Raw genomic sequence first — 15835 nt, forward strand, 5'->3', positions numbered from 1 at the left:
CACCGCCCCCTCAAACCCCTCAAAGATCTGGGGGGTCGGCGAGGAAGAAGAGGGAGGCAGTCCGAACCCGAGGTTCGAACGTTTGTGTGCACTCACACGTGCACCTACACGGCTCACAGCGATGGGCTTTCCACCTAGATCTTTTTTTTAACATCTCCTGGGTTTCTAGTGTAAATTTTTGAATGTATCTAAAATCTAGGTTTTTGCGTGTCTGTGGGGGGCGCTATATGAACGTTATTTGCCTGTGGGGGGCGCTAGGAATTCACTGTGGAGCCAAGGGGGCATCAGCCTGCAAAAGTTAGGGAACCATTAACTTATATATTAGATTGGCCACGGCATAAAATAAGATATTGATTGGTACGTAATAGTAAACTCCAAGTTAGATTTAATCTCAATATTTTCAAAATAATTTCCTGTAATTTGGAAGCAAATTAAATTTCAGGCTCTTGAACAGTTGAAAATTTTCTACGTGAAACATCGAAGATATCCATTTGGCGCGAGCGGTATATGTAAAAATTTCAAGCCTCAAGATCAAACATAATAAGATTGTTAGAAATAAAAAATCATTAGGACAGCATGTATTCGCTAAGGAAATAAAATAAAGTTGCAAATTTAAATACCGTTTATTAAATGGTTAGAAAGCTAGCTGTGTTGGAAGGCTGTAAACAAATGTAGCCTGGGCTTAACTAATATCGCCCCACAGGATAATTTCATTAGGCAATAAAGTCGCACCAATATACCTGGGCGAAACGTGTATCACCCCCACCAAATTAAGAACAGCTATCACAAAATGATCAGAAAAATTTCGAACAAGATACATTATCTTTCAAAAAACTCTACACTTCCCTAAGCATGCAAAAAGCACAATGGTGTGCGACCAAATCTTGACAAGTTTTCTTCATACTAGAGGAACAATAACAGAGATTATTAAAGCGCAACAGTCACAAATATTAGTTTGTGATCCAAATGGCGTTCGCCGATATTTGAAAACCAGATGAAGATGAAGAGAAACCGTACATCAGTCTCGTCACTAGAATGTACGTCGGTCTCGTCACTTCCTAGCACTCAAAGAATTAAATTTGAACATCACAACCAAACCTCAGTCTCTCTGCTCCTATCTAAATTCATTTACAGACTCTTGGAGATCGGATTCAACAAGTCTCACACAACAACAAGAGACGCGCCACTCTCTAACGTGTGCACTCTAGAAACGAGAATAAGCAGCGATCAAGTCCTACTGTGAAATGAGAAGGAAATGTGAGTCAAGTTTCAATTGTCTTTCATGCGAAATTATAGTTTTAAAGAAAATCAAAACGAGTGATAACGGATGAACGTGGCAACTATGTGGTAAATACATGAGAACTGAACGAAATAGTTCGGCAGACCCAATAAGCCTATAACAAATTTATCATATGATACAGAGCAGGAACTTTATTGACAGCCCTAGAACTTTACAGTTTTTGTGTAGTTCTAAAGTGAAAAATTTGCTGAAGCTTCCTACATCACAGAGCGAGGCGACAATTTGTAACGAAAAGAGTAAGAGAACAGACAAAATATCGGCATAAATTAATGACAGAAGTTACACAAACATAAGGTTAAGAAATCAGTGTCAAAACGATTCCTCCTAAAAAACTGCATCCCTTGAACGGTCTCTTTAACTTCCACAAATCTATCCTTATCAAACGCGTCAACATTTATTCAACAATCCAATATGAACAGTCAAGGTATTGCAGACTCAAGATGAAACAAGCGGCGCATCAATGCATGGGCTGAAAATGAAGTTAAAATGAACAATTATTACACTAACTTAAGAACTAAAGAGGAAGAATAAAACGTAGGGAAAGTATTGATTTCAAATTGGGTAGAGAACATGAACAAAATTAACGTTAAGGGCACCAGAAGAAAAATAGGCTTCCATATTTTTGCAAAAGTAATTTATTTTTATCACAAAAGAATGCAGAAAAGCACATTGACTACCGTTACAATGAGAAAAATTACTATTTACCAGAAAGCCGACATTGTTAGATAATGGCTCAGCCTACGTTACTTCAACTTGTTCTGAGGGAGTATGTACTCATCAAGTGCTCAAACTTTTTTGATCTAGGTAGTATACACTATATTTAAATAGCTTAGAAATTTTGGAACGATTTCAATTCGGTAATATCAAGTTTTAACAAGCGTTATTCCGAGCAACTGGACTTGCGTCGAAAATACAAGAAAAGATCATTACCTTTGAACGCACCAGAATATGATAGGCTAACTAAAGATAATGGCCATTCAATTGAGCGCCACAGGCAAACAATAAAACTTGAAAATTGCCAACAAATGTCTAAGGTATCTAGACAATTTACAGGACTAAAAGCAGGAAGTTCGTCCCACGATTATAATGGAACACAAGGCTGGACAACCAACTATTCGCTGCAGTTCACGGTATTCAAAACAAGCTTAATGTAAAAACTTCCCCGAAGGAGCAACAGAAAATGCTCAAGGTCCGTGAAGTGAAGTGTCCAGCTCTGACACGGTCATCCAGCAAGTTAAACAGTCAGAGTGCAACAGAGAACACAATATAGCTTTTGTGGCGACAACTCAGCGCAAATGTCACAGCAATAAAAACAGTCCATACGAGGTATAGTTGTGCGCTGCCAATTAGTTACAACAAAAAATTCATGACTTAACAACGAGTCAATAAACCACCTTATGTTATCATTTCCCGCGACTGTTCGCTCAAGTAAATCAAGACCCCCGATCAGCCAAGTATGAACCTGCCAGGGAGCTGGCAGGAGATGATTGGTTGACATCACTTGCTCCTGCACCGCCAAGTCCGCGCTGTTTGGTGAGGCTGCTCAGAGTCTGGCCCCTGCTCAGCACAACCACTGGAGGGGACGTTGTCGACACACTGGCAGTGCCTGTAGACAAGATACGAGCAATGCTCATCGCTCGATCCACGTTCGCAACATCGCTGTCACGCACCAAAGTGTCTGTGATGGTGTTAGGCTCTTGCACCATCACGGCAGAGATACTCGACAGGAACTCTTTCCAATCCTCATGTTCGCTGAGCTTCATTTTTTGATGCGCACTTTCACCCTGAACCAGCACACCTACTATAAAGCTGATGCTAAATTTGGATTTCAGAAGAGGACTCAATTCATCATTCTTTATACTTTTGTTACTTTTGTCCGCAGTGGCATCTTTTTTACTATTTTCTGAAGCCTTCGACGTTCTAAGGTAAGGCAGCAACCCCTTGACAAAATGCAGCAAGTTTTCGGCTGAGGCCGTTTGCAGGAGTTCGTCAGCTAAAGGCCAGAGGATGTAAAGCGTGTTCTGGTGCTGAGGCTGGCTGTTCTGCGTCAGGTACGGCAGGTACTTCAGAACCACATCCATTGTGCGCATGGCAGCGTCCTTGCCCAGTCGGCGGCCGAGCGTCAACACGAGAGTCTGGAAACAATCACTTCTTTAGAATAACTTTACAAGAATTAGTTTCTCAAACTAAAATGAATATAATCCAGGAATCTAATAATTGAATATTGTATTATAGCAAATAAAAAACGCACAAAGAGGCAGTTCTCAGTTAATTTCATCAATAATCCAATGAGTATTCATGTAAGCAATGAACGTTGGAACGGAACATAGAATCAAGTTTTGATTTGCCCCTCGATTTTCGGTAATTAAATATGCCTCCAGTCGTGACATCACAAGCTACATTGTATATGGGGTCAATATAGGGTCAGGAACCCTATATTCAGCAGTCATTATTGTAACCGGTCAAATTGAAGTAAGGACCTTATATTTTTACTAAGAATCGTTTGTAATACTTTGAATGTGGTCTCATTGTTTTATACAAAACTTCATGTTCAGCAACAATATACACCAGGTCCTCACCTTTCCTTTTCTAATAGAGAGCAGGGAGCGCATATATTCATCATTGGTGCTAATGCTTTTCCACATTTCATTGGTGAGTTCCTTAGCACGCCGAATGAAGATGTCACGGGTGGGTGAATCCGGCAAATATGATATTTTCCGATCCAAATCTTCGAGCTCCATAAGCTGCCCGTACAGTTTCTCAATAGAAAGTAGTAGCATTCGATGCGTGCGCATCTCCATCTGCAATTTTGTTGTAGGCTCCTTGGCATCTAAGTGAACCACTTGCAGGTCCATTATTTTGCGAGGGGCGTTCACCGATGCAACCTGAACGTGAGAGGAACATCAGGAAACAATGTGGAGATATAAGACATTGACATTATTATAGAGTCCATGACGTAAGATTTTACATTCGACACAAATTTAAACCATCAAGTCGTTTTATGCACGAAGCACCATAACCTCTCATCAAGTTTGATTGATCAATCAACATACCTGGAGTTTGCCGAGACTGTTTTCCATCGCAGGAGGCTGGTAGGTGTTACCGGTTTCCTTATCCTGGTCCCCTCCTATGACGGGAAGCAGGGCCTTCAAACCTTGGATCTGTAGAGGTGCATCTAGGTGAACGCGTGACCTTTTTGCCTCGTACATCTGCAACAAAAGCGGGATGGAAAACTTTAACATTTTTTGTGTCGTCAGTAGCCAGTAAACAAACAGGTATCATCAATCCATCAACAAAAATAGTGAATGCTTGCTGAAGCTGATATCATTCAAGATAATTAGTACTTACAACAAAGTAGTAATCATCTCTGTAAGGGTTGTCCGTTGTGAGCTGCATGGTCTGGATATTTCTAAGCCAGCTTTTCTGTTTCGGAGTCATGAGTCCGGCATATTCGTCTTCCATTCTCGTCCTCTCCCATTCCTCCCACTCAGCTTCACTGTCCCGTCTTATGCGCCCTCCATTATTGCCAAAATCGCGATGATTGCTCCCAAAGTCGCGGTAATTGTCACGGTCATAGCCGTGCTGGCGTCCGTCAAATTGTCCTTCTCGTCCCCTACCATTAATAGGGAAGCTGCCACGGCGATCTATGCAAGTTCCTCCATTGCCCATTCCATGCTCAAACTCATTCCAGTTGCGGTTGCGTAGATTGGGAGAAAAGTTCTGGAAATTAGGATCAAGTTGCATGGATGGAGGTAGATGAGAACCCATTGGCAAGATACCTCCCATCATCTGCTGCTGAGGTTGACGGCCATTCAAACTCGCCATCATCATTTCTTTCTGACGGCGCTGCAAAAATTGCATATTAGGAGGCAACATCCTGTTGACTTGCATTACATTGCCAGGATGCGGTCCAGAACCAGGAGCATTCAATGGCAAACCAGTCAATGGATGGATTGAAGTGTGACGCTGCAGGTGTTGCTGCTTGTGCAGCATTTGTTGTTGGTATTGGTGATTTCTTCTCTGCTGCAATTCCATCATTTGTTTTTGCTGGTGCAACTGCTGTTGCTCCTTGTACTTCTGTTGTTGCGCAGTGTGTTGTTGTTGTGTTGGTTGCTGCTGTTGATTCTGGAAGAGTGACATGAGGGGCTTGGCAAGATCATTGCCAAGACGAGGTACAGGCGTTCGTTCGAGATCTTCAGCTCGTACAATCTGAAGATAATAAGATCATAACATTTTTACTCATATAAGACCATTGTTAATCAACATTAAAAATTCAGAGTGTTTGAAGATACGAATTTAAACTGCAGAAGACAATAAGGAGTAGATGATTTTATCAAAAGAAACTCACCCCTTCCACGTGGTTGCCGCCAACTTTGAGCTGCTGTAGACGCATTTCCATTTCAAGGTCAGCTACAGATTTAACATTGCTAGCGAATCCCAGAGGCAGGCTAGGAGCATGAATTTGTTGCTGCTGCTGTTGGTCAAAGTTGCTTTGCAAGCTCGTCCTATTGTCAAACATAGACATAAGCTGATGCTGCATTTGACTAGAAGATGAGAAGAGATTAGATCTTTGCGTATCATGTCCTAAACCGACCGAAGTTTCAGGTACTGCACTGAGCATTTGTTGCCGTCGTTGCTGCAAAGCCATGATATTTGATAGCTGCTGGGGATGTTGTGAATTGTTCTGATTTAGGAGCTGGTAGAGCTGACTGTTCATAGAGGTGTCATCTAGGCCCCTATTGAAGCCTATCTTCTCCAGCATAGAGGCTTCAGGCGCCCAGATCCCATTTCCAGGAGATTCCGAGAGTTTAACAGGATCAATAAGTGAAGGCTTGGGAGGAGTGCTGTAAGAAGGTGGTGTTCCCATAACCAAGTTCCCCAATCCATTATTAAGAGCAATTTGGCTGTAGGGGACATGACTGCTCAGGGTACTGCCTGGAATTCTGACACCATCCAGCTTATCACCCTCATCATTGTCCTAGAATGGAATGTGCAAAAATTGAACTCAGGTGCCATAAATTACACATATAATAGCAACAATAGCACAATGATAATAAAAAGAGAATGTCTACAATAATCAATGAAGTTCAAAGTGATTATTAAAATAAATGACACAAATTGAAGATGAATATAAATGATTGAGTACTAATTACAATGAATACAGACTAGCTTGCACATTAAAAAACCTGAACTGCTATATACCTTGAAAAACCCATCTGTAACTCCATCTTCTTCAAGTCCAGAGAGCTGTCGATGTTGGTCCTCCCAGTCGCCAGTGCTGGCGCACATACCAAAAGTCTCATCATTGAGAGCATCAAAGTCATCGTCATCTTCTCTGTCGCACCCACCACCCAAATCATCATCCTGATGGAAATTAATACTTATCAATTAATTAATTTGTAGCCTTGTCATTGACATAATCTTTGAAATACAGTTGTAGTGAAATGGAAAATTAAACTTTCGATGATCAACAACATTATTTTTTACAGTTAATAATGCATCTCACTAGGATTTTACAATGACATCAAGATTTTAACTACTAAAAATAAATACAAATGGATTAATTTATGGATAGAATGACAATTTTACAACAATCTGGTCCCTTTAACAAATTTACACCCAGTAAAGCTGGATATCTATTACCCAGCTTTAACTTCAGAATGTCACTTAATGTCCATTTCATGTTCAAGCAATATTTGTTGGAAGAAAAAAAAAAGTATAAATCCTTGTATGACTATAATAAGTATAAATCCTTGCAAATTTAACAGAACCAAAATTCTCTTTTAGCTCTTCTGAGAGCTAAATCCACAGAATTAAACAATTTCGGCATATATTAGTTGCCATCCACTAAAAATTTCTATTTCTTTTCAAGGTAAACTTGAGCTACTAAACTTGTATTATATATAGTAAGCATTTAATTTCCTTATGGACTGGTATTCGAGTTTCAACATTTTTTCAATAAGATTAAAAATTATGAGGGGCTTATATTTGGGATCTGGCCTCTGAAGAGGCTTATATTTGGGTTGAATTTCAGAGTATGCTTAATTTATAACTGAGTATGGCAAGGATTTCAATGTGTGCTTTAGCCCAGGGAAGAGTCAGGTGTTAGATGTGAATGGAACAGCTGAGGATGTGGATAGTGTGTGGCAGCTGGGAGGAATGAATGAATGTGATTGGGATGACAAACAAGTACAGATACTTAGGAATGAGTGTTGACCAAATTGGATGCAAGAGAACCATAGCGTTGAGTCTTAGTAAAGCAAATCAGTGGTTAGGAATTCTCGGCAGGGCAGCAAGAGTGAGGGCAAGTAAATATGATGTTCTGAGAGAAGTATGGAATGGATGTCATTGTGCGGAATGACTGCAAATTGGATAAATTGGAGGTTGAACAGAATAGAATAGCTTGACTGAACCCAGATGAACTGTGGTGGAGGTTTTAAGAGGAGATATGGAGTGGATTACATTTAGAGAGAGAAGAATGAAAGCAGCATTGAGATATAAAGTATGACTGGAAAGAACAGATGAAGGTGGGCACGCAAGATGTACCTGAGGAACTTGAGAGTGAGAAAATGAGAACATAAGTTTCATGCAATTGAACAAAAGTTTGAGTTACATGAAGCATGGGCTTGCCCTGGGAACAATAGACCAAAAGAGGAATGGATGATAACAGTACAGGGTGCAACAGGGATCATATGGGATAATAAATGGAAGAAAGAAATAGAAAAGAGAGTGAAATCATGTGGTTCAAGAGTTTGGAAGCAAGGAATGGAAAGAAAGGACAGCCTGAGATTGTACAAGATTAAAGAGATGCCAAAGTATGAGTACATATATGATGGAAGTAGAGGTGGAGACCTAATGTTCTGTGTGAGAGAAAATGCTTTGAGTGTGAATGCATGCCGCACGGACATACAGGTGGAATGAAAGAAGAGAGGATATTTGTTTTATGTGTGACAGAGGGGAGAGGGAAACTGTGGAGCATCTGATGATGGAGTGTGATGCACATGAAAGAGAGACTGGAAATTATGAGAGTAATACTGGATGTGAGAGACGAGGGTTATGGTGTGATGTATGAGCGAATGGGAGACAAGTGGATTACAATGATAGTGGGTCTGTCAACAGGGGTGACTGCTGCTATGGCAGAGTGGGAAATGATTTTTGGAGAGTGCATGGAGAATAAGGGAGAGGAGGAGGTTGGCACGAGTGGAGGCCGGAGAATGCAAGGAAAAAAAGCTTAAATAAAATAAGAATAACTGCATCAATAATATTTTATTAGAACACAAATAGTCGTTCAGGGCCTAAGAGGTCCCATAGCCAATATGGTAGAAAACTATACAGAGAACAAAAATAAGACATAGCAATAATAAACCAAATAAAGTTTTCTCTTTCCCATGTTTTTTCTTCATCTCATCTCACCCTTAAGAGGACCGTACACGTCAAAATTTTGGATTTTGGCTTTTCCAGTTTTAGTCTCATCTTAAAGCTGACATTCTGACCTATCCAACAGTGCCAAAACCATCTCTGTATGTTGATTTATGCATTCACTACAGATCCCAAAAGGGGAGCGGGTGTCCAGCCCCTTCAGTGAAGTCAAGGGAGTAATTACATGGCCGTTCACTACAAAGTAAATCGTCTGACATAAAGCAGCCAATTATGACATTCTCCAGTTACTATACCGTAAAATGGGGTAACTTCGACCACTTTCTTTATAAATGATGCCATTTTTTACTAGCTAAATTAAACTTGAATTGAAGCATGCAAAATACAGGTCTATACTCTAGCTTCACTCACCATAAATTGATAAATTTTGAAAATTTTTAAATTTTTCAGAAAAATTATCATAAAAAGAGAACCAAGAAAAAAATGGCCTGAGAATCGCTAGATATGGTCTTTACGCATCGAATGATACGTGTCTCGGTGTTGTAGCATGTGATTTGCAACAGTTACAACTTTTTTGAGTACCCCCCTTCTTGGCTGTTTTCTATGAATTTCACATTTTCTTTAATTTTTTTTTTTAAATTCACACGAACAAAAAAGTCCTAGAATTCTGTCTTACATATGTGTACCAAGTTTGGAGACGATCCTTCCCTAAATATAGAAAATAGATTTTAAGAGCAGCATTGGGGTCCAAAATCAACAATATCAACTTTTCTACTTTTTAGGCTCATCTTAAAGCTTACATTCTGCTGCATCAAATGTTACTAGAACTATCTCTATACGTTGATTTATGCATTCATAACAGATCCCAAAAGGGTGGGGGTGGTGGAGCCCCTTAACAAAATCCTATTAATTAGAATAATTCCATTTGGGCACTATAAATGTGCAGTCTGTGGCCTTGTAGCTCAGTCAGCCAAGAGCTGTCATGGTGGAAGGTGTACATGTAGTCATTCTCTGCATTGCTGAGCAACTTCAGAGTGAAATAACACTTACCTTTGGTATCCAAGCTATGTTATATGCCTTTACATAGCACACGTGCCGCCAGCTGGCGGTTTATCAGCTCTCCTGTAAACCTCCTAGGCTCCTACTGCTCTCACAGCAAACCTATCTCCTCCTACAGTTTTGAAGCTACAACAATGAGACCTATACCATTCCATTTGCAAAAAAAATATCTACAAAGTGATGTTGGCATTTTTATAATTTTGATATAGTTTGAATTTTATTCTGCAAAAAAGGGGTGTGGCGAGGGGTAAAATAGAAAAATTTTCCTAAAAATGCCCCCACACCCACAAAAATAAAAATAAAAAAAACACCAACATTTTATAGATATGGTCTTTACACATCAAATGTTGTGTCTCAACATTGTGGTTTGAAAATAACTAGGAAGAGATAGATTTCTACACTACCCCCTTTTTTGGCCAATTTCTAAGTTCCCATATACTTTCTTTAATTTTTTTTGGAAAATTCACATGACAAAAAAGTCTTATATTTCTGTTTTACATATGTGTACCAAATTTCGAAGTGATCTGTCTGTATATAACTTAGTTACAAAAAGACCCCAAAGCTCTCCTTAACACAAACTTTCACACAGCTGCCTAGCCTCTACTTTAATGTTGCTTCTACCTGGCTTGGTCTCCTTTTCTCATGCCTATTAACAATATGAATATGCAATGCATGGCTGATGGCCATTGTAAAGGCCTGACTCTGCAATGTCCCATTTCAGTTACCATGTCCCATATCCAAATCTAAATCTGCAAGCCAAATTAACTTGATTAACTCCTGTAAATATTTACTTGGTCTTGATATGCATGGTGGATTTGTAAAAAATGCTAGGCAGAATGTTGAACCAACTGTTGGATTCATGTTATACAAAACTTATTGTTAATTACATTTTACTAAAAATTAAATGGTAAATTAGATTGTTCTTATTACTAAGTGGAAATTGAATTGGACAAAGAAGCAAGTGATTCTGGCCAATTTTATCCACTCATGTTTATGGGCTTTCCCATTCCCAATTTTCTACAGTAAATAATGGAAAAACAGCCTATTTGCACTTTAATTGTTTAATATCACACATGAAACAATCAGTTTCACCTGCAATTTTAGGACTTAGCTTGGCATTCCAAATTGGCCATTACATAACCATGTTGAACAAGCATAAATCACCAACTAATAAATTCTGAATTTGAAATTGAAAGGATATACAAATAATTTATGAACAGGATTGCCAACAGTGTGGAATTTCAGAGGGGTAATATATTAACTGGTAGGGTAATATAATAACATAGCAAATCGGAAAGCAGGACCTCAAAATCTGGAAAGGCCAGCATACCTCTACTTTCAGTCCATCACTGATGAGTCTCTGCAAGCTGCCACAGCTGTTTCATTGGAAAAAAATGCTCTTTCATTATCACAGTAACAAGTATCCAATTAACACTTGAACGCAAGTGACATCAGTCACAAGTATCAGAATGTGTGCAACATCACAGCCCCTGGAATCCAATCAGCATTTGAAAGCTAGAACGGACCACCCACAAATGCAGACAATATTAAAGAACTGATGATAATTTAATGCTACTTCAATTATAAACACCAGCAATTCTTGCAATGACTATATAATTGCAAACAAAGATCCTGAAAATTTTAATTGAAGGGACAGCAATTGGAAAAGAAATTAAAGGGATATCATTTAGAAACTGAGAGTTAGAGGCAATTAAATAATGACACCACCTCATTGAAGTACACAACACGCTTGAATATGTTCGTCCACTTCTTATTTTGAGTGCGTAATACAATAATGTAATGTCATTATCGATGGAAATTGCAAAGAATAACATCTTCACAATGTACATTCACTCAGAAATACATGGAAAACTGTCTATTAATCATCTTGAAAATGGCCGGCGACGCTTTGGGCTAAAAAACCATATCTTGGCAATGCTACTTGCACCCTGGCTTCTCTGTGTTGCCTGACTTAACGTTCATGCCAAAGCCAATTTCTGACAGCCTGCAAACCTGTTCCTAGTTGCCTGGGCTCAGGAACATATTTTTTCAAGTCAGAAAGCTTTATTTTAAGTGAACCATAATCTTAGAATTCCATCCTGATTGCCAAAAATAAATTTAGCAAAAAAATGGATTTTAATTTAAACCTTCCTGAAAACATTGAAATCCATTCCAGAAAATTGGGCAAGATGAAAAAATAGGGTAAATGCACCATATTCCAACACTGTGGGTAACTCCAACACCCCTCAACTTTTTCCTTTACATTAAGCTTGGTCTTAGATCCACGCATGCGTAGATGGTTGAAATACTGACGTCATACTATTGCACGCCAGATTACTGCAAAACACTAGGTCTAGCAGGAAAATGTTAAGATCCACAGAGCGATAGTGCAAGTCAACTAGTGAGAACATCAAAACACGTATAAAAGTTGACAGTTGACCTTGCTTTACTAAATAGTGATAAACTGTTTGTGTAGAAAGAATATAATGGTTTGAGACTTCTAAATAAGTCTGTGAATATATTAGGAATCCTTTAAGTATACTTGTATTTGCTGATTTTAAGTGGTAAATAAATTAATAGATGATTGATTTAAGAGGCAGTTTTAGACACATAAAAACTAATTCCAACACCGCTTAGAATTGTACACACACAGCTCCTTCCAAGCAGTGTTCAAAAATGAAAATGTTCTTAATTAAAAGCTTAATAGCTCTTAATTAAAAGCCTAATAAAAAATGAAAATTTTTTAATTAAGCTCATTCCCGAGCTGTGTCGTATTCTGATACAGCTCACATAGGGCGTCGGAATTCCAACACAGTGCGTCGGAATTGTAACACAGTGAGTCAGAATTACGAATCAGTAAAAGTTTGAAGCGCTGTCGGAATTAGTCTCACAATATGCCGAATTTAGTCACACACAGCACCGGAATTCAGATTTCAGGGATTTTGTAGATTTGAATTCTAAAGGCTTTTCAATAAATATGACAACAGTTTGTGATATTTCATCGTTGCTGGCACATAGTGTGGACTGAGACTCTGTGTGGTGTTTTGAGAGTGACGTAAAGCAATCAGAACTGAAGTTGCGCATATGGTGATCTTTTTTATCCGATCAACCGTGTGCAGGAAGTAATAAAGATTGCGTGATTCCGCCATTGTTTCGTTCAATGAAGGGCCAGCAGAAAACTTGAGCTGGATGACGTCATGTGTACGTCATCATGCGGCATCTATTAAGTAGATAGTGAGGATGACATTGATATACCAAGGAGAGATTAATTTCTCAATCGTTGTACGTACTTGGAATTTGTCATTGGTTTCTCTGAGATCAATTAGCGAGTTTAACAATCATTTAATCAATCTGGGATTAGTTATCGATCACTTATTCAATTATACATCATTTGGATCAATTTATAAAAATCTTTTCATATCATTTGCTCTATTGACAACATAAGATTAGATCAGTTGGCCCTACATTTTTATTATAAATCAGGCCATGAAGCGGCTATTAGATCTTTAACCCAACACCATCCTTGACAATGAATCACGCTCCGTCATTGCCGGACTTACAGTGTACTGAATAAAGACTTGGCCTCCATGGTAAGTTAGGTCCAGCTGAGTGCTCGTAGAGAGGTCCATCATCCCGGGGCGGCTGATGCAGGTTTAGATTATGGAGTCATTAGACGTCGGTCCACAGGGCCAGGGAAATCACTTGGAAAAGGTATCCAAAAGGAACATCACGAGCTTGCCACAAACACAGGCTCACGTTCTCCATAGCAACAGTAGGATCCAGTTCCGTCCTTACATCCAAAAAATCTGCCTTCCACTGGAGCCACAGCGCTGTTGTAACTGTCGCACCCTGGCTTTTCCTTGCTCTGAATTTTATTAGTATCACGGACAATTGGGGGCAAAAAATTCACAAGTCAAAAAGGTGTTGGGTCAGATCTAATATATCATGGATATGGTTCTTTAGGATTATTCAATAATGTGGTAATTTATTTTATCCCTATATACAACACCATTCGAATATTGCGAAATTCGATATTTCTTGGTAGGGACAAGGCGGAACGCTTTTTTTTATGTGAACCACGAATTTTAGAATTCCAGCCTGCATAGTGGCAAACCAGAGATTTTTTAGAATCAGTTCATTTTTAATTTCCTCATTTACTCAAGATTTAAACCAATTTCTTAAGTATGATAATCATAGTGACAAACCAGAGATTTTTTAGAATCAGTTCATTTTTAATTTCCTCATTTACTCAAGATTTAAACCAATTTTTTGAGTATGATAATGCTGGTATCCATGATACTTTACTGGTCTACTTATAGGACTCAAAAATGAACTTGAGGGAGAGTCTAAAAAACTCTCTTCTTTGCCACTATGCCAGCCTGTATAGCATTCATATCTAGCAGTTGCACCCATTTCCCCCACCCACCTGCAGTCAAAGTCTCAACCAAAATGTTTTATTCTAGTTAGAATAGCCTACAACATGAGCTTTCCAATGGTACTAAAAACTTTGAAATTGGCTCATAGGAAACCTACAAATGATAGTTTTTCCCAAAAAAAGTGACAGAAGTTGGTCCATTTTTGGGGTGAAATTGAAAATAGGAAAAAAATTCATATCTTTTTCATTTTTCGACCTACTTCACTCATACTTATATGATATTTTTCTAAATTTGTTTCTCTTTTCAGTGGTGTAATTTTCATTACAATCAAAGGAAAAATTTTTTTTTGTGCACATACCTACTAAGAGTACTAACTAACAACTACTAAATCGCCATACAAAAAACATGCATCATAACATGAAAATAAGTTTAGGTTTTCTTCTACTCATCTACTGCAAGTTGGTTTGTGCCTTGTCTAGGCTCTAGCTAGGTAGGGCTACGTTGAGTAGCTAAACTAGGTAAATTCTCTCTGTTAAGACTGACGAATGAGAATCCTCAGTCCTCACTCCACAACGATTTTAATGAGTTAAGTTCCTTTCACCACGAATGACACTTGATTAACCAAATATCACATTTCATAAGCAATAAGTTACCAATGGAGTAGCGTCAAATCCAAAGAAGTCGTCTTGATCCATACTTTGGAGGTTTTTTAAGGACCATGTTAACTTTCAATGCTTCGTCGTCGGAAGTGTTACCAAGAATATAAAGCACTTTTGCAAAACCGCTAGATTAAGTTATTTAGGAATTCCAATATTTGACGACTTTTCCTGAATACTCATAATTTGGTTTACGAACTTGTTTTGTTGAACTTTGTTAAATATATCATGAAAATTAAATGAGATAACGACAAAATATCATGAAAATCATAAACTATACCCTTGCGTTGATTATTAAACCTCCAGACAGGTGAATTATTTAACCTTGATTTAACCCAGACATTAAATTAGCGTTCATATATTGTCCTAATTAAGGAATTTCAGATTGCACCAAGCAATACTTTTTGAGGTGCCTAAACATTTTCAATCAGTTGTTAGTTGACATGACACATTTAGGTGCATTTCTGTATTCCGTTCGGCAATACACGCGGACCGTCACCTGCATCATTAACTCCTCCAATAACTTACCGCTCATAATAATAATGATGATGTCTCTTATACACATCTAGATGTGTATAAGAGACAGATTGTATTGTGTGCTGCCACTAATTCTGAACTGTTTCCTATGCATCTCGAGCCATTATATCTAAGTTGCGTAGTTTGCGTTCAGGGATTCTCAAGCATTGTACAGGGTTAGTCTAAACTCTAAATGATGGACCCAATTTAAAAATTCGTATGTATTCAGGTATGAATTTTATACCTAAATAATAATTCAATTGTACCCCAATGACAAAGATTTAATTTTTTTAACTTATTCAACAGCGGAATTGGGCGGCGGTGGTGGCGGCGCTATAGTTGCAAAATGTAGATAGTTACAGGAAGTTTTATTGGACGCATAAGAATCGAAACTCGGGCTCTACACGTCTGGTCACCGAGATCACCTGATGACTATTGATGGGGTAATGATCACCCCATCTGACTATTTATTATGGGGTTACGTCAAGGAAGCTGTTTACGTCCCGCCTCTACCAGCAACTCTGTTTACGTCCCGCCTCTACCAGCAACTC

General features: G+C 38.6%; 1 protein-coding gene across 1 annotated transcript; it reads right to left on the reverse strand.

Moving 5' to 3' along the window:
* Window positions 1-604: 604 nt before the first annotated feature.
* LOC108672386 lies at window positions 605-14860 on the reverse strand. Its single transcript, XM_018160032.2, has 7 exons — window positions 14766-14860; window positions 6503-6664; window positions 5649-6278; window positions 4649-5509; window positions 4354-4509; window positions 3880-4185; window positions 605-3435 (listed from the first exon to the last, which is right to left on the reverse strand). The coding sequence occupies exons 1-7, from the start codon at window positions 14805-14807 to the stop codon at window positions 2734-2736; spliced, it is 2859 nt and encodes a 952-aa protein (XP_018015521.1). The 5' UTR covers window positions 14808-14860; the 3' UTR covers window positions 605-2733.
* Between the last annotated feature and the right edge of the window lie 975 nt (window positions 14861-15835).

This window comes from Hyalella azteca, unplaced genomic scaffold (genome assembly GCF_000764305.2).
Source record: "Hyalella azteca isolate HAZT.00-mixed unplaced genomic scaffold, Hazt_2.0.2 contig5617, whole genome shotgun sequence".
In the NCBI taxonomy this organism is placed as follows: Eukaryota; Metazoa; Arthropoda; class Malacostraca; order Amphipoda; family Hyalellidae; genus Hyalella; species Hyalella azteca.

Coding starts and splice junctions, on each gene's coding strand:
- LOC108672386 (XM_018160032.2), bottom strand. CDS start 14,807: ATGGATCAAGACGACTTCTTTGGATTTGACGCTACTCCATTG. Junction 6,665..14,765: donor GATTTGACGCTACTCCATTG/GTAACTTATTGC, acceptor AATTTCCATCAG/GATGATGATTTGGGTGGTGG. Junction 3,436..3,879: donor TCTCTATTAGAAAAGGAAAG/GTGAGGACCTGG, acceptor GATTGTTTCCAG/ACTCTCGTGTTGACGCTCGG.